Source organism: Bos javanicus, chromosome 15 (assembly GCF_032452875.1).
Source record: "Bos javanicus breed banteng chromosome 15, ARS-OSU_banteng_1.0, whole genome shotgun sequence".
In the NCBI taxonomy this organism is placed as follows: Eukaryota; Metazoa; Chordata; class Mammalia; order Artiodactyla; family Bovidae; genus Bos; species Bos javanicus.
In genome coordinates, this window is record NC_083882.1 from 63,892,415 (window position 1) to 63,911,494 (window position 19,080).

At 39.9% G+C, this 19,080-nt stretch overlaps 2 protein-coding genes across 11 annotated transcripts in view; one reads left to right on the forward strand and one right to left on the reverse strand.

Moving 5' to 3' along the window:
• Nucleotides 1-344: 344 nt before the first annotated feature.
• Nucleotides 345-4,694, reverse strand: LOC133261047 (uncharacterized). Its single transcript, XM_061439631.1, has 3 exons — nt 4,653-4,694; nt 3,198-3,790; nt 345-2,526 (listed from the first exon to the last, which is right to left on the reverse strand). Exons 1-3 carry the CDS (start codon nt 4,692-4,694, stop codon nt 2,385-2,387), a joined length of 777 nt encoding a protein of 258 aa, XP_061295615.1. The 3' UTR covers nt 345-2,384.
• Nucleotides 3,267-19,080, forward strand: part of TCP11L1 (t-complex 11 like 1) — a 33,467-nt gene continuing 17,653 nt past the window's right edge. For 4 of the 10 annotated variants that reach the window (XM_061381065.1, XM_061381075.1, XM_061381072.1 and 1 more), the window contains exons 1-5: nt 3,267-3,355; nt 6,220-6,406; nt 15,293-15,425; nt 16,592-16,712; nt 17,493-17,713. In XM_061381065.1, the coding sequence (XP_061237049.1) occupies nt 6,244-6,406; nt 15,293-15,425; nt 16,592-16,712; nt 17,493-17,713 (638 nt within the window). In that variant the 5' untranslated portion in view covers nt 3,267-3,355; nt 6,220-6,243. The other 6 variants (XM_061381069.1, XM_061381068.1, XM_061381066.1 and 3 more) reach the window with 6 other exon arrangements.

The window sequence follows — 19,080 nt, forward strand, 5'->3', positions numbered from 1 at the left end:
TTTATAGAACATCCTGGGAATTTAAATGATGGGACATTGCAGCGTTTATAAAATAAAGTATTAAACAGTTAGGATGTCTGTAATTACAAGTTAATAGGAGTGTGGTTTGTACCTTGAAAGGTATATTTCTTGAAGATACAAGATAGAAATTTAGGCTATGCTAAAATGAATTTGTCAGTTACCATAAACTGTAGACAAGTCAGAAATTGAACTGTCCTAATGCTTTTGACAACTTCAGCATCTTTTAAAGCTTATTGTGTATAATTTCAAACATACATAAATATGGGGAGAATAGAATAATGAGCCCTTCATGTATTCATCATCCAGTTTCAACAGTTGTCAACTCATGGCCAGTCTTGTTTATTCTGGGCTCCCACCTCAGCAGATTTCATACATGCTATCACTTCATCTATAAGATTTCAGTATATATGACTAAAAGATAAGGACATTAAAAACATAACCCCAGTATCATTATTATACACACACAAAGTCACAATTCCTTAATATCTTCAAAAATGCAGTCAGTGTTCACAGTTTCTGATCTCAAATGACGGTGACATTTACGTAGGGATCCCAACAGAGTTCATACATTGCAATTGGTTAATGTGCTTCTTAAATCTTTATAGGTTTTTCTCTTTGTCTCTCCTCCCTTCTTTTCTCTCTGTTTGTTATTCAGTAAACCTGGTCAGCTGTTCTTGAGTTTCCCACAATCTGGATTTAGCTGACTGCAAGCCTGTACTATCCTTTATCATGTTCCTCTGTGTCCTTCATTCCTTGTAAATTAGTCATTAGAACTAATGTCTCAACAACTTTTTATTCAGTTAATAGTTATTTTGGAACAACTGCACTGCACTGACACAATACACTTGTGAAGTAGACATGCAGTATAATACTTGTAACGTATAATACAGTTTTAAATTATGCATCTTTACAATAATAAAACCAAAAGATTAAAATGAGACTGAATTTTCAATTCACAGTTTTAATGAGGGGTAGGAAAACTAAAATGATGTACCAAATATGCTAGCATGTCAGTCTTTTGTTTTCAAAGATATACTGGCTAGTCTTTTTTTTTTTTTAATTTATTTTATTTTTTAACTTTACAATATTGTATTGGTTTTGCCATATATCAAAATGAATCTGCCACAGGTATACATGTGTTCTGGCTAGTCTTTAAAAAGGAAAAAGTTGAGGACTCATCTATAGTACGTAATATAATTCTAATAAAGTAAGGAATAGTTGTGTCAGGTGGGTTCTTTTGTGATGTGTATTTTGCTTTGTTGCATAGGCAGGAAAGGAAGGCAGCTCTCTACAGTGAAGTGAAAGAGAAAACAGTTCATGATTTGAGTGAGGAAGTTTTTAGAAACAAACTACTTAAAATGTGGTGAGACCACAGCTGACGGAGCAACAGTGTGTGTACTTCCTGATTTGCAACTTTTATTTTGCACATAATGGAATAAACATCATTATTTGGCAACAAAACTAACAGCTCTCCTTCAGGGGAAGACAGAATTTTTTAGTTATATTCATGGTCCTAGAAGCAGCAGCATTCTAATACAATGTTAATTTCATGGACAATCTAGTAAAACCACAGTTTACCTCAAACTTCATAAGCGTAAAGTTTTAAGAAAATTGGTCATGTTTATGGTAAGCCCTGATCTGAAGGGCTTCCCTTGCTCAGCTGGTAAAGAATCTGCCTGCAATGTGGGGAACCTGGGTTTGATCCCTGGGTTGGAAGATCCCCTGGAGAAGGGAACAGCTAATTTAGAGACTATGGTATATTGGAAGGACTGATGCTGAAGTTCCAATACTTTGGCCACTTGATGTGAAGAGCTGACTCATTGAAAAAGACCCTGATGCTGGGAAAGATCAAAGGCAAAAGGAGAAGGGGTGGCAGAGGATGCAATGATTATATAGCATTACCGACTAATGGACATGAATTGAGCAAACTCTGGGAGATAGTGGAGGACAGAGAGGCCTGGCATGGTGCTGTCCAAGGGGTCATAGAGAGTCACCTTAGCAACTTAACATCAACACCAAAAAGTATATTCGTCTAGACTCTGAAGTGAGAACTGAATGTTTTCTTCCTAAATCTTAGTTCCAGTTAATATCTTATGGCACCCCCCTCCCCCCTCAAAGTGAATCCTCTTCTGAGAACTGTGTTTCAGGAAAAATTCTTACTTTAACGTAGGAATAACTGCCCATGTGTGATCTATTTAGAAGTGGCATTTGAAAGCAACTCCTAATTCCACTCCAGCTTGTTTTGTTCTAGTTATTTAACAAGTTTATAGGCTTCAGGTAAGAGGCTTGATTGTTACCTTCATTTTAAGGCACACATGTTTGATGTTCATTCCTAAAGCATTTTTCAAAAGAACAGATAAAAGTTATGAACTTTTACTTTTGAAGATAGACCCCTCACAACGATTTCTATTCGTGTAGTTTGCTGTCTTACTATACAGGCTGAGAAAAGCATGGTTTTCTTGGATCAGCAACTGTTCAGGGCTGCGACAGCCACGGCCTGGGCACCTGAGACAAAGGGGAAGGAGGCTTCAGAACAAGCTTGTCTTAACACGGTGTGTTTACTTTCTAGAATACATATGGCACATAAAATGCTGAGTGCTGTGTTTCTGAGCTCTCTAAACCGAGTTGAACCCTCGTGAGACGTCTTTGCCTCCTTGCTTTCCATCTTTTCAGGGCGAAGATCTCGCTCTTCCCGTCGACACAGTAGCGACCGCTTAGATAAAAGAGATGACTCAAACCAAATCGAATCTGTGCCGTTAAAATGAAATTTGGCCATCCCGGTGGTGGGCATGACTTTTTTTTTTTAACAACCAAAAACGAGGGGAGGGGAACAAATAACGTGGCTGTAAACCATGATGTAATATTTAAATTTGAAAACCAGGACGGGGAAGGCTTTGCACCGAAACAGCCAATCCTTTCGCCTTCCTCGACTGCCTCCGCGCCGCCTGCCCCGCAGCCCGTTTTTCCGTACAGAAACATGGCGTCGCCCTCTCTGGGGCGGGGGCCTCCCGGCTCCGAGTCACAGCCCACTGGGCCCCCGCAGCTGGCACCCGGCCGCACCTCCCGCCTTTCCGTAAGGGAACATGGCGACGCCCTACGTGGGACAGGCGCCTCCCGGCTGAGCGCTTCCTCCCGCTACCCGACACTGAGGAGCCGCCGCGCTGGCCGCTACCCACCCGAGCCCGGCGGGGAGGACCGCTCGCAGCGCAGCGAGGGATGCGGCCTCCGGGGGGCAGAGGTTGAACCGGCCCTTCCCGCCGCGCATCCTCCCCGCCTCCGCCGCCGCCAGATCCCCCGCCGAGCGGCAGGAGGGAAGACGCCCACTCCGGAGCAGGTGAGGGAAGCGGATGCGCAGGCTGGCAGCCCTGCGGAGCCCGCACGCCAGGGACGAGATCGAGATTGCAGACGCTGCTTCGCCGTTTTCCGTCGACCGGGGCCCAGTGATGTCGGGTGGAGGCGAGGAAGAGGCAGACACAGCGGGCAGGTTGAGGCTTAGCGCAGCCTTTGTCCCGCCCCTCGAGGCCACCCTCCAGGCGCGCCTCGCTAGCTCCCGGCCCGGCCACTCCCTCTCAGGCCCAAACAGTTGTTTACAACGGAATCCGGACGCTGGGCGTGCGTGGCGCCGAGTGCTGGGGAAAGGGTTTCTCGCCGGCGTTGGACAGAGCTTCTTGCTGTTGCTGAAAGACCCTTTCTCCTGGGGAGACTCTTGAGAGCAGCTTGGGCTCGGCGTGAGGCTCAGACAGTCTTCACGGCAAGTGCGAGGATCCTCCTACCCTCGGTTCCCTTTTTAGGCATGGCAGGAGTTGGGGATTGAATGAAAGAGCACACTGCATGCAGTTAAATGGTTCCTCGCTGCGTCCTATATAGCCCTCTAATTATAGTTACCATTTTTGGAAGCCGGTTGTGCACCAGCTGTCGTTATGCACGTCCTGTCATTGACACTTCCCCCAAACCCAGGAGGTAGGTAGCTGCGTTTTACAGATGAGGAAACGGAAGTTAACACAGCTAATAAAGAGCCAGAATTGGAACCCAGGTATGTCTGAGACTAACGCCCAGCCCTCCCGCATAAACTGACTTTAAATAGATGACAGCTATCAGTAAATACTTAATGGGTATCTGTTCGGGGGATATATGTGTGGAGCATATGTGGGGAATGTGGTTGGTCTGGCCTGTAAGAAGTTAAAAATGTAGGTGAAGAGTTTTTTTTTTTTTTTTATTAAGAAGAACTAGCAATTTTACGATCTAATCCTAACTCATCGCTCCTGTGTCACCTGCTGCTTGTTCTGCGTATTTTCATTTGCCTTTGCTCCTGCCCTTTAAGTGAAACGCCGCCCTTTTCACCTTCTCTTCCTCCAGATGTTTTGTGTTTGATTTTTTTTTTTTTTTGGCTGTACCCGCATGGCTTTTTAGTTCCCCAACAAAGTCCCCTTGCAGTGGAAGTGCCTAGTCCTTAATTACTGGACCGCCAGGGAATTCCCTCCAAATGTTTTTTAATTGAGTGAAATCCTACTCTTTTCAAAAAGACAGGCTCAAATATCACCTTTTCTGGAAGGTTATCCCAACCTCCTTCCGGGAAGAATTAGTTTCTCCTGCTTAGTGATTTCATAATGCCATTAAGGCTTAAGTTTAACTGTATTTCCTTGTAAGAATGTCTCTCGACCATGCCTTTTCATCGTTCTATTCCTATTTAAATTTGCATATTTTGAGTTGTCTTTAAGGCAATGATGAATGCCAGATGTCTAACATCCATCCCTATAGGCGTTCAGAGAAAGGAGCAAACACTGGTGAGGTTGGGCAAGTGACCCGTGAAGGGATAGGTCTTGGACCAAATCTTAGAAAGATGGGTTAGTTTACTAAACTGAATATTAAAAGACCTGGAAATTGCATTTTCTCCTTATTGCACAGAATGAGTTACTTCATCCTCAGCTCATTCCCAACATGTGAAGAGGATAAAATTAGAAGTGTTTTTGTTTGTCCTTTCATAGAAGATGCTGGTAATGTTACCTTTTGGTTCTTGGAGCATTTCCAGAGCCAGACAGGATTTAGGACAGAGGAGATGGGTGTCTGGAGTGGGATGCTGGAAGGTTAAAAAGGAATGACATTAAAGCAACCTTCATATTAATAATACAGGCCTGAAAATGTCAGTTCCAGTAACTTCTTTTTGTTTAATGGGTTTATCTGATGTTCAGATAATTATATCAAGTGATTCTTCTAATGTGCAGAAAGGAGTCTGCCAAACCTCCTGAAAATGGTCAACATTTCTTTTGATCCTTGGATTACCTTCCAGGTGTGTAATAAAGTCTAATTAGTGCTTATGAAAATATTTTGTGGTCTTCAAGTGCTACTAGTACAAATGCTAATTATTTTCAGTATTATAAATGCAGAAAACATTGTGTCTTTCTTTTCCTTTACTAGGAAGCCCATTAGGAATAAAGAACTCAATAAAAAAAATTAGGGGAAAAAAACTTGATAGGAAACATTTATAGTAAATAAGGCCTTTATTCTAGGCCTTTATTAACTAGCCCAAACCAACATGTTAAGCGTTAGTCCTCTTCTAATCAGCACCTAAGACAGTTAACACCCCATCCAACCATATACATTATGGTGGTTTGCAACTTCCTACTTTACTCACCATCTTTTCCTGCTGACTGGCAAGGGATTAATAAAAATATTTGCCCCACACATTTTTCTTAAATGCTGCATGAGATTGTGCCTTCTATTTGTCATCCCCGGGTGTCTTATCCACATAATAGGATTGGGGAACCAACATCTCAGTCCAGTGTATATTTACTTTGAACGCTGGTGAAAAGCATTATTTTCAGAGTCTTCCTTTCAGCTCTCAGGTATGAAAGAATTTAAGAATTAAATCACTGATGGATTAAAATACAAGCAGGCAGTTTATAGTGTTAAGGCCATGTTCTCGTGACATGGTACTCAAATTGGGACAAAATATTCGAAGTTGTTACTCTCTGAAGTATAGGTCCATGAATTTGATAGTTACAAGTGTCATTTACAAGTGATCTGTTTAATCATGGAAGTAGAATATTACAGTGGGATAAGGATAAGATCTTAGCAAGGCCATTTATTTTACAGGTGAGAAATCTGAAACCCAAAGAGATTAAATCATTTGCTTAGAGTCACACTGCCAGTTAGTGTCAGAGCAAGAACATTTTGGTTCATTTTTTTTTTTCCCTCTAGGAAAGTGAATGAACTTAATTGAGAATGTCTGAAAACCTTGACAAGTCCAATATAAACGAAGCAGGAAAATCAAAATCAAGTGATTCTGAGCAAGGCCTTGAAGATGCTGTGGAAGTTTCTGATGAAGCTTTACAGAAAAAAATAAAGTCGGGCTCTCCAAGCAACCAAAGAGTGCAAAGACCTCACTGTAAGCACATTTGACTTTGGTTAGAAGCATTATCTTCATTGTTTTTGGATGATATTTTTATTATCCTTCCTTGTACATGTGGCCTTGAGCTAGGTTCTAATAGTATGATAGAATTGCCAATAATTAGCATTTAAGTATAGCAACCGTTTTACAATTAACAGCCCAGTCACTTATGGATTTTCAATTGCATGAGAAACTCACATTTTAGAATAATGTTCAGAATATTGCTGTTTTCCTCCAGCCTCAGTGACATTCCAATTTATCTGAAATGCTCTGAGAAACAGGGTGGAGTGAAAATTGCAGCTTTAATTAAGAGTGTTTTGAAAGGTTCTAGCCAGGTCTGTGCTTGTGCAGGTTAAAAAAAAAAGTTTTTGACTGTGAGTTCACCACACCCTAGCTTCACTGCCTGGGGGCATCGTTCCCACAAGGATGAGGGGATTCAGTGTACTAACTGTGTGTGGTGAAGTCACTTCAGATCCCTGGCAGGAAGCAGGCCTTGCCAATGAGAGGATGGCAATTTCCGCAAGTATTCCCAGCAGATGCTCCAACTCATGTCTTTTATTAGGAATACTCAGGGTTTTTGAAGTGAGTCCAAAAATGAAAGTTTTAAGAGGGATTGTCATGGTCTAAGAATGTCAGTGTTGATATTATCTCTTTAAAGTACAAATGATCAGTAATCCTTCATGTTTGCAAAAAGTACAGACATTTGGGAGTTTAAGGTATGTTTCTATTAAAATGGTAAAAGCCCCTCCCAGGTAATTTATTAGTCAACATGGTATTCTTAAAGCAGACATTGGTGGACCCCATTTTATTGTAATTTATCATCGAATAGATTTTGATAAATATACTACTAGGTCACATTGTATTCAGGGAAGAAAACATGCTGTTAATAACAGTCTAATGTGGTTGTGTTACACCTTGTCTCCAATGTATAGATAGAAAGTTTCATCTGTTTTCTCATTTTTAAAAGGAGGAAAATATGCTTATCTCATAGGGTCATTGTAAAGACTAAATGAATTCATATAAAGCTCTTACAACAGTGTCTTCATATAATAAATGCTTGATAAACACTAGTTGTTAGTACTACTGCTACTAACATACTGCATTTATTTATTATTAAAAAATTTTTTGGCCATGTCATGTGACTTGTGGGATCTTAGTTCCCCAAACAGGGACCCGACAGCCTTGGCAGTGAAAGTGCAGAGCCTAACCACTGGACCACCAGGAAAATCCCTTCATCTGTTGCATTTTAAGATACCCAGGAGATGGCTGTAATATGGATGTTGATGGCCAGTATGGTAGTGTTATCACTTATAGTTTCTGGTAAAGAAGTACCTTTGGATTAGAATCTTCAGTTCTTTGATTAATGGCCTTGCCTATGGCATCTTGTCAGTCTGATGGCATGATTCCAAATTAATGTCAAGCCAGCACTAGACTGTATTAGTTGACATTGTATGTAGTTATGTCCTTAAGGCAGCTTATCCTGAGACCTATGATCAAGTGTTGGGGAATCCAGGAAGAGTCAAAAAGGTGTATCAACGTGTCTGTGTATATATATTTTTCTAGGAAGGTCAGAAAAGCTTTCATTAAATTCTCACAGTTCCATATCAAAATGAGGTTTAAAATCAATGACTAACTATATTGTTTCTGGCTTTCTTGCCCTTTTTTCCTTGAAATAATAGGTAGGAATAGAGCTACGGACTCCAGTGGTAAAACTGCCACCCCGGAGTTTGGGGACCAGGTCAGGAGGCATCACTGCTTGCAGAGAGCATAAAAAAGAATTTATAAAATATGAAATTAGTTATCTGCAGACATTTCTCCCAAACTGTGTAAATGTATAGCTAATGAGTTGAAAGTAACTCTAAAATCACATCTTTGTGTTCAGTGGCTCAATCATGAGCAACTCTTTGTGACCCCATAGACTGCAGCACGCCAGGCTTCCCTGTCCTTCACCATCTCGCGGAGCTTACTCAAATTCATGTCCATTGAGTCAGTGATGCCATCCAACCATCTCGTCCTCTGTCGTTCCCTTCTCCTCCTGCCTTCAATCTTTCCCTGCATCACATCTGGGGTTCTACAAATTAAAAGCAAAAAGATAGCCTTTAGACTTGCAAAGTAAAATACAGAGTAATGTTTGAATGATAGAAATACTGTTGGTAACTGTGATGCTGTAATTTATAATGGGAAATATGTTTGGTTACTGGCTCAGAACTTCTAAACTACTTGAATCTCCTGAGTGATGAGAGCTAGAAAGATGTCTTTTGTTACTCTAATGAGGCACAGCCTAACCTAAGGGGACTCAATCTTGAGATTAGAGGGTCGGAACTTTGAATCCTACCCATCCCTCCCTCCCACCTCTGGGGAGGAGGGAGGAGCTAGAGGTGTACAGTTGCCAGTGGCCATTTATTTTATCAAGTTTGCCTATGTAGTGAAGCCGAGAGAAAACTCCAGAAGGACGGGGTTCTGAGAGCTTCTGGGCTAGTGAGGCCATGGAGGCACTGGAGGAGTGGCGCCCCGCCTCCCCATACCTTGCCCTGTGCTTCTCTTCTATTTGGCTGTTTCTGAGTTACATCCTTTTATAATAAACCAGTAATCTAGTAAGTAAAATGTTTCTTTGAGTTCTGTGAGCTGTTCCAGCAAATTAATCGAATAAAAGGGGGTGAGGGGTTGTTGGAACTTCCCATCCACAGCCAGTCTGTCAGAAGCACAGGTGACACCCTGGAGTTGGGACTGTCCTCTGAAAGTAAGCGGCGGGGGTGGGGGGGAGGCGGGGCGGGGGGCGGAGTCTTGTGGGACTGTGTCCTTAACCTGTGGAATCTGATACTATCTCCAGGTAGGTAGTGTCAGAATTGCAGCACACTTGTCTGGTATCCGAGAATTGCTTGGTGGTGTGGGGAGAACACCCTCACCCGCTTACCCTGCACGTATAACGTTTAATAGCTGATACAGAATATAAAAAAGGAAAAATGGCTGGCCTTGTCAGAATTAGTTGGCACTGATCTGAGGCGGTTATTTGGTTCTAAAAAAATTAATTCTTTAAACATAGAGATCCTTAGAGTAAGGATCAGTCAACTGTAACTTAATGTTTCCCATAAGTTTCTCTACTTCCAAATACTTTATTTATTTATTTGTGGGAAAAGGGAGGATTTATTATTTGCAGCAAGTAAGGAGAATACCAGGGATCTTTTCCGAAGCAATTTCTCCCTCAACAGCAAAACTAGGGAAATTTTAAGCCAAGGGTACCTCATATTCATGAAGGGGCTTGACCAGAGACTTCTGCATGGAATTGGGATAAAGGTTGCCAGAGCTGAAGCCCCTGATGATTGAAGCCAGGAGGGTCAGAAAAGGTCACCATGGTGACATTCCCTCAGTTCTAACCAGACTTCCATCTCAGCAGATAGTTACCCTCCTCCACCTGGGTTGGGGGCCTTAGTTCCTACAGAACTCAAAGATACCAGATATTGGATCATAATGTTTATCTTACAGAATTACTGAGATTTGCTCAAGGGCAAGCATTGTGGCCAGGCTTAAATCACAAAGTGGCTTAGGTCAAAATGGCTTCTTATATCAAGAGAATCGTGCCTGGTTCTTTTTCTCTGGGACCACCTACCCTATCTGCTTACAGTACTTTTGTTGTTATTGTTGCTGTTTAGTCACTGAGTCATGACTCTCTTGTGACCCCTTGGGCTATAGCCCCCCAGGTTCCTCTGTCCATGACATTTTCCAGGCAAGAATTCGGGAGTGGGTTGCCATTCCGTTCTCCAGGGGATCTTCCCAACCCAGGAATTGAACCCAGGTCTCCTGCATTGTAGGCAGATTCTTTACCATCTGAGCCACCAGGGAAGCCCTAGAGTGGGTTGCCATTTCCTTGTCTAAGAGTCTTCCTGACCTAGGGATCAAACCTGCATCTCCTGCATTGGCAGGCAGATTCTTTACCGCTGAGCCACTAGGGAAGCCCTGCAGTACTGTGTGACTTTGCAAATATCCTGTTTCTGCTTAAACTTCAACTCACTGATTTTAGCCTTTACCAGTGGATCTGTCTTGCACCAATATTACCCTTTTATTCTAATGGTGATTTTTTGAAAATTGAAGTATAGTTGATTTATTAATACAATATTATGTTAGTTTCAGGTGTCCAGCTAGTGATTCAGTTATATATATATATATGTTTCAGGTTATTTTCCTTGATAGTTATTACAAGGTATTAAATATAGTTCCCTGTGCTAAATAGTGAATCCTTGTTGCTTGTATAGTAGTTTGTATCTGTTAATTCCATATGTGTTGTATGTTAATTGCTTCAGTCTTGTCTGACTCTTTGTAACCCCATGGACTGTAGCCCCACCAGGCTCCTCTGTCCGTGGAATTCTCCAGGCAAGAATACTGGAGTCAGTTGCCATTCCCTTCTCCAGGGGATCTTCCCTACCCAGGGACTGAACTCTCAAAACAAAAATAAAAACAAAAAACCCAACAAACCCACCCCAAAACTCTATGATTAGCATGCAATGAATAACCTATACATGTAATATACCCTGGTCATGTCTTAGAATTGCATCTTTCTTGATCAAACACCCTCCATTAATCAGTCTAATTTTTAAGTAGCCTTTAACTTGGACAGGTCCTGAAAACTTTCTTCTTCCTGGTTGTCTCATGGTCTCAGCACTTGGTACAAGCTGTTTTGTCCCACATAGGCCCAAAACAATGAAGATTCACTTGCCTGTAACTGGAAAGAATCTCAGTCTTTTCTAGAACATCCCTCAGTCTTATCTTCTTTTTCCATATTAGGAAACAGTGAGCCTTAAACATTTAAGTGACTTGTTCAAGGCTTACACTGCACAGTCTGGAGAGAGCTGAATTTCTTCCTGACTTGCTCTGTCCACTGCATTTCATGACTAGGTAGTGTATTAACTGTCTTATTTATCAATTACCCAATTTATCAATTACCCAAATGCCTAAAATTGTTGAAAAAAATATGTAGTAAATTTATGAGAGAACATGATATGTTTCTGTGATTTTCATAAATTTAAGATGGTCAGACATTTGAATATTTTTGCAAAACCAAGGTTTAAACAAAACTTGGAAGCCCTGGTGACAGTCTGTGAATTTCTTTATAAAAGTAAAAGAACTCAGTGGAGTTCTGATACTGAGTATATCACAGTGAAAGCTCCATCTTCTGATAAGTGGCAACAGAAAACACTATCTTGAAGAAATTTACTAACAATGTGTGTGTGTGTGTGTATATATATAGAGAAAGAGAGAGAGAGCGTGCACATGCGCATATCCTTACTGAGTGCCTTACAATTTTCAATCAACTTTATTGAGGTATAATCTATATATAATAAAATTCACCAATTCTAAGTGATGAGTTTTGATAATACATGTACAGTTTTGTCACTACGACCACAATCATGAGCTGCTAGAATATTTCTATCACTTCTCAATATTCTCTTGTGTCCCTTTGCAGTGAATCTTCCCACTCCCCCAGTGCCAGCTCTTAGCAGCCCTAATCTGCTTTCTGTCGCTGTAATGTTGCCATTTTTACAGTTTCATAGAAACAGACTCTCCTGTATGTACTTTTTTGTACCTGACCCTCCCAGGGGCGGTATTTTTCAGACTCTTCCGTGTTGTTGCACGTGTCAGTACTTTGTTCCTTTTTTATTGCTGAGTAGTGTTCCCTGATGAGGTCGTGCGACAATTGTTTATCCATTTTGCGGTTTATGGACATTTTGACGGTTATGAGCTTTTGAGTACAGATCTTTAAATGGCCATAATGTTCTCCATTTTCTTGGGTTAACACCTATGAGCAAGGTTGCTAGATCAGGTGATAAGTGTATGTTTTAGTTTATGAGAAACCAAGAGCCTCTTTTCCAAAGTGGCTGTACCATTTGGCATCCCTACCACTTATGTAAGAGAGTGCAGTTATTCCACATCTGTGCCAACACTTGGTAGAATTAGTCTCTTTAATTTTGGTTCATTTAGTAGGTGTGGATAGTGGTATCTGTCTGGTTTTGATTTGTATTTCCCTTATGATTAATGATGATCGTAATGATGTTGACCATTCATGCTCTGACTGGCCATTTGTTTATCTGCTTCGTAGAAATGTTCAAATCTTTTGCCATTTGATACTGGTTGTCTCCTATTATTTAGTTGTAAAAGTTCTTTATATATTCTGGTTACAAGTCCTTTATCCAATATTTGTTTCATAAATATTTTCTTCCATCTGTGGCATGCCTTTTCATTTTCTTAATATAGTCTTTCACAGAGCAAAAGTTTTAACTTTTGTGTTTAATTTATAAATTTTCTTTTGTATTTTGAGCTTTTTGTATCTTATCTATTTTGCCTATTCCAAGATCGCAAAGATTTTGGCCTGTGTTTTCTCCTAGAAGTTGTATAGTCTTAGTTTTTATATTTAGCTGTGAAACTCATTTTGAGTTAGTTTTTATTTATCATTTGAGGTAAGGGTCAAGGGTAATTTTTTTACAAATAGATTTCTGATTGTTTCAGCACAATTTGATGAAAAAACTAATCTCCCCTTATTGACCACAAATATATATATGTACTTCCCTGGTGGCTCAGATGGTAAAGAATCCGCCTGCAGTGCAGGAAACCTGGGTTCGATCCCTGGATCCAGAAGATTCCCTGGAGAAGTGAATGGCTACCCGCTCCAGTATTCTTGCCTGGAAAATCCCATGGACAGAGGAGCTTGGCTGGCTATAGTCCATGGGTGGCAAAAGAGTCAGATACGACTGAGGGAATAACACTTTCACTTTCCATACATATGTATGTGTGTGTCCCAGTCTAGTTTGGGATCCTCTGCTCTCTTCAGTTCATCTGAATATCTTGTGTCATGCCAGGTGCACACAGTCTTTTTTGCTTTTTTTCTTTAACGTCATGCGGCATATGGCATTTTAGTTCCCCGACCAGGGATGGAACCTGTTTCCCTTGCAATGAAAGTATGCAGTCCCAACCACTGGACCACCAGGGAATTCCCACATGCTGTCTTAATTATTATTGCTTTTCTTTAAATCAGTCAGTATAAGGCCTCCAAATTTCTTTTCCAAAATAGTTTGACCTGTCTAGGTCCGGTACATTTCCATCCAAGTTTAAGAGTCCATTTGGCAATTTCAACAAAAACCTTGCTGGGATTTTGACTGGAATTTCATTTTATCAGTAGATCAATTTGGTAGAAATTGACAGCTAAGTAATACTGAGAATTGAAAAGATCTGTTGGGCCTTGATTTTGGATATTCATTGCATTTTACTGATATCCACAAAGTCAATTTTATTTATTATTTTTATTACTATTCTCTGAAAATGCTGAAAAGAATTTTGTGAAGTTTTTCAACTTCCCCTTACATGACTAAAAAAAGATTTTTACCAGACAGGATATGACCAGCTCTTAGATTTGATTCCTTTTTCTGGTGAGCAAATGAAAAAAGGGAAAGAAGGGAGAAAATAACTTTTCAGTGACCTAGCAAGATTTTTACAGCTGTTAAACCATGTGGAAACCAGTGCCATTTTAAGCCCAGATTTATCACCATTGTGTAAAATTAATATAATCATCCTCCAGGCCAGTGCTCTCAGAGTATGGTTTCAGTATCAGGTGGAATCTTCCAAGAAATGTAGTTCTCCAGCCCCGCCCCAGACAGGCTAAATCAGAAACCTGGAGGGGGGCCAGCATAAGCTCTCTCTCTGATTTTAAGTTAAAGATCCTCTGTCATGGGCTTAAAAAAAAAAAAAAAATAGCTTTATTAAGGTATAACTGATATACCAAAAACACGCATGTAGTAATCACTGACTTTTTAAGCATAGGAATTTCCCTGTGTTCCTTGGCTCAGAACACCTGAGGAGATTTATGAGTTTTGTGTTTTTTTTCCCCCCTGGAATTTAAGTCTCAAACTTTATCAAAAGAAAGAGAAGAACAAAAAGCCATTATGAGGGTATTGCCACAGGTGATACAGAAATAAAACTCACTGGACCTGGCTAACAGTGGTGGAAAGGGAGAAATCAAACATAACTGAGGTTTTTGGTTCGTTGGGCCTGCATTCCAGAAATTCTTGTGTCACACGGACTCTGATTTGTTCATCTGTCGATCTCTGAATTCTTATATTGCCCTAGTATCCCAGAAGTAGTTTTAGCATTGTTTAAACAGCCCCTGGCACCCTGAAGTACTCACTGCTGTTTTTATTTGGGGAGATTCATTCATGGCACCAGGGGCTTCCCTGGTGGCTCAGACGGTAAAGCGCCTGTCTGCAATGCAGGAGATCCCCGGGTCAGGAAGATCCCCTGGAGAAGGAAATGGCAACCCACTCCATTACTCTTGCCTGGAAAATTCCATGGATGGAGGAGCCTGGTAGGCTACAGTCCCTAGGGTCACAAAGAGTCGGACACGACTGAGCGACTTCACTTCACTTCATTTGTGGCACAGTGTTAATGATGGAGTGAAAAGTAAACTGCTAATGGGAACAAAGAGGAGATCTTAAATCTGGTGTCTTTTTTTCTATTTAGGGTGGACAGGAGGTTTAGGGATTAGAAAATAAATTCTCAGCTTGTTGGGAAAGTGATAATCAGTAACTTTAAAAAGTTTTTCTAAGTTTTCATTTATTGTAATCATTTGCCACTGACCAGTTTTACCAAGGGGGGAAAAATGTTTTGAGTATTGTAAATGATCTCTGCTTTTAGGATTCTAGGTTAAAAGAAAAAAATGAATATGAAATAGGTACAATTCTCTTGTTTGAAATTGCCAGAATATTTTCATAAGTAGAGGCATAACTGAAATTATTAGCTGTTAGCTAGTAGGAGAAACACTGCTTTCTAAAATTAATAAAAATTTTAGGAGAAAATCCTAATTTAGAGGAGCAAACCTCTTACACCAGACTTTTGTTACAGCTAGTCCTCCTCGATTCGTGACAGTAGAAGAACTTCTAGAGACAGCGAAAGGAGTCACTAACATGGCCCTAGCCCATGAGATTGTTATAAATGGAGACTTTCAGATTAAACCCGTTGAGTTACCAGAAGACAGGTAAGGTGGTTACTGAGTTATCTTGTTTAGTAGGACATTGCCATTTCCCAGTTCTGGAAATATTTTCTTCACTTGATGTATATATTCTAAAATATTTTTCGTTTTGTATGTTGCTAAAAATATCCCTTATCCTTGGAGTTATAAGAGTTTGAAAGTGTATCTCAGGACCACTGATTCTTGACAATGTAAATAAAAGGTCTGGAGGTCTTCCATGTTAGTGTCTCCCCCGTCATAGCATTTAGCTGCCTCCTTTTGTGTGTTCATAGTACTGTTTCCTTCATTTCTTCTTTGTAACTGTCACATTGTACTGTAGTTGTTGGTTTACTGTCTTTCGTTACCAGATTGTAAACTCCTCAGAGACAAGGACTGTACTTTATTCTCTATCCCTACCTAGCACCTGGCCCATATTGTGTTGAATCTGAAATTCTATTGATTGTAAGATACACTGTTAAAAGATGGGTTGTCTCAAGAAGGAAAAAAAACATTTCCTATTATAATTGTGAAAGTACCATGAAAAACTTGGGTTTCTGTTGACAGAGCAGTGATTGCTGAGTCAGCAAGCTACAGTGTCTCCCACGTGAGGCTTCTAAATAGGACTTTACAAATGTTTCTTGTATGTTCTGCAAGGATAGCACTTTTTCATGTTCCTAGTGAAGAACTACTTGTTTTGCTCTCATGACATAAAGACTGGCTTTCCTGAAATAATATATATAAATTGTTATAATCTGGTACCTAATTAAACAGTTGTTCCATATGTCACATGAGAATAGGGTAATTTTAGGAAAAAAACTTCAAGTTTAAAGTCTTAAACTACTTAATCATAAACATCTTAGGAAATTTTCTGATATCAGGGAACTTAAATGAACAGATCTGAGCTTTCCAGTATTATTTTTATCATATGGCACTGGTATAGGCTGTTAATTGGACTAATACCACCTATCAAACCAGAAGAAAGTTATTCTCTCCATTGAAAAAATACTTATTAAGAAAGGTACTTATTGAAATAAATCACTAACTAAAAATAAGGTATGTGATTGGTTTAAGTATGTCTGGGAACTCTTTCCTTCATCCAAATAATTTAAAAAATTTCTCACTCTAAACCCATAGAATTTGTGCTTTTGAGAGTGATTTGAGACAATATTTGCTTTTTTTCCATTTGCCTCCAGCTTGGAGAAGAGAGTAAAGGATATTGTCCATAAAGCTTTTTGGGATTGCTTGAGTGTCCAGCTAAGTGAAGTCCCCCCAACGTATGACCGGGCCATCAAGCTTGTTGGTGAGATCAAAGAGGTGAGGCAAAGACCAAGTCGTGGTGCTTTCCTGGTGTGTTAGGAGTTTTTAAGCCCACCTCTCTGTGTTAGTGTACCAGAAGGCTTTAAAGAAATTGAAGGATGAAGATTTTAAATTGCATGCTGAAATGTGGGTTTAGTGTATTTGTGGCTTACTGCCCTTTAAAAACTTTCAAACAAGCTATGATAACCTAGGGCATTACTCTTATAAATGAAAAAAGGTTCAGGTTTTTAAAAGCAGAATTACTTAAAGAAAAAAAGTTATTTTATAAAATATGATGATTTATAAAAATCTTAACAGATATAAACACCTTCAATATATAAAGACCAGAAAAGTGACTCAGACTTTGGGATAAAGAAAGTGACTCAGACTTTGGGATAAAGACTTTGGGATATTAAGTGGTGGGTAGAACTGTTTTTACAATATCGTTAGCAACAGTTTCTCAAAGAAGTAATATGTCTGGAAATTACTATTTGTCATGGGTTCACAGGCTCACATTAATTAATGTGGTGTTTTTTTTTTTTTTCACTTTTAACAGTTTTTTCTTCCTATGTCCAGTTGATTGCTTCCTTAGAGCTTAAATGGAAGCTTAAATAGCTAGTCTAAATGATTTGTAAACATGTTTTCCTATAGATTTGTTGAATAAGAGCTTAAAATATGTGCACCATTACACTAACAGTTGGTAAGCCCTTTTTTGGGTAATTGTAAATTCCTTTACATATGATAAAAAATGCCATCTGCCTAGGAGGCTTTGATGAGTTTGGCTGTGCTCTCTTGTAGACTCTCCTGTCTTTCTTGCTGCCTGGTCACACTAGACTGAGAAACCAGATAACAGAAGTCTTGGACCTGGATCTGATAAAGCAGGAGGCCGAGAACGGGGCCCTGGACATTTCTAAGCTGGCAGAATTCATTATTGGCATGATGGGGACACTGTGTGCGCCTGTGCGAGATGAGGAAGTGAAGAAACTAAAGGACATTAAGGAGATCGTGCCCCTTTTCAGGTGGGTATTGTGCTAATCAACTTCAGGGCACCTAAAACACGTAGCCTGTTTTCAGAGTCAGACTTCCTCAAGCGTAAGTATTCATGCCTTAAAAAAAAAAAGATTAAAAAGCAGACACTTTGTTGTGCCTATGTCAGCAGCGCATATCCGAAAATGGGAACAATACAGATCCCTTGGCAAGGATGACTTGCAAATCTGTGAAGTGTTCCATATTTTTTAAAATAATGATTATAATTAAAGAAGAAAGGAGGGAGGGAAAAAAGGAAGTGAAGAGAAGGGGAAAGCTTGAAGGAAAAGAGGAAAAGACAGTGAACTTGAGACTCTGGGTGAGGTTATAGTATGTATACTCTTTAAATGACCGAAGGCAAATCAAGGCAAAGACTGATCATTAGCATATATTTTTAAAAAGTTAAAATTTAAATCTGTTTTTTACTAAAATCAATATAAATCCAATAGAACAAAAACACATGGAATATTATTTAAAAAGCAAGCATTTTGTAAACTACAGAACAGTAGAAAGGAAAAAATTCACCCATAATTTGATCACACAAAGGCACAATCACTATTGTCATATTGATATATAAATTTTTTTAGTTTTTTTGCCTCAGCATTTTATTTTAAAAAATTAGAAATCTACAGAAAAATTGCAACACTTATATAACGCTTACACAGATCCACTGGTTTTTAACATTTAGTCAGTTTGCTCCATCATACACTGAGGATGTATGCACGTATGTGTGTATTTTTCCGTGAACCTTCTGACGGTTAATGTCAGATGTTATATTTCACCCTTAACTATTTCAGCAAGTACTTCCTGAGATTGTGGATATTCTCTCACATGATCAGAATACAACCAGGATATTTAAGAAATTTAACATTAAAATAATCCTATTAACTTTCAGTCCATATTAATTTCCTTTAGTCTTTTGACTGTGTATTTCTAAATATATATGCTGCTGCTACTGCTAAGTCGCTTCAGTCGTGGCCGACTCTGTGTGACCCCATAGACGGCAGCCCACCAGGCTCCCCGTCCCTGGGATTCTCCAGGCAAGAACACTGGAGTGGGTTGCCATTTCCTTCTCCAATGCATGAAAGTGAACAGTGAAAGTGAAGTCGCTCAGTCTGTCCGACTCTTTGCGACCCCATGGACTGCAGCCTACCAGGCTCCTCCATCCATGGGATTTTCCAGGCAAGAGTAATGGAGTGGGGTGCCATTGCCTTCTCCAAAATATATCCAAGGTATGCCTTCTGGGGTGTCTATGGGGGGCATGTCCAGTTACAAGTTACCCCCAGCAACAACAAAAAAAGTTTCCCCACTTGAGGAAATACCAAGTATGGTATCCCATCCAGTATTTGTAGTTCATTAT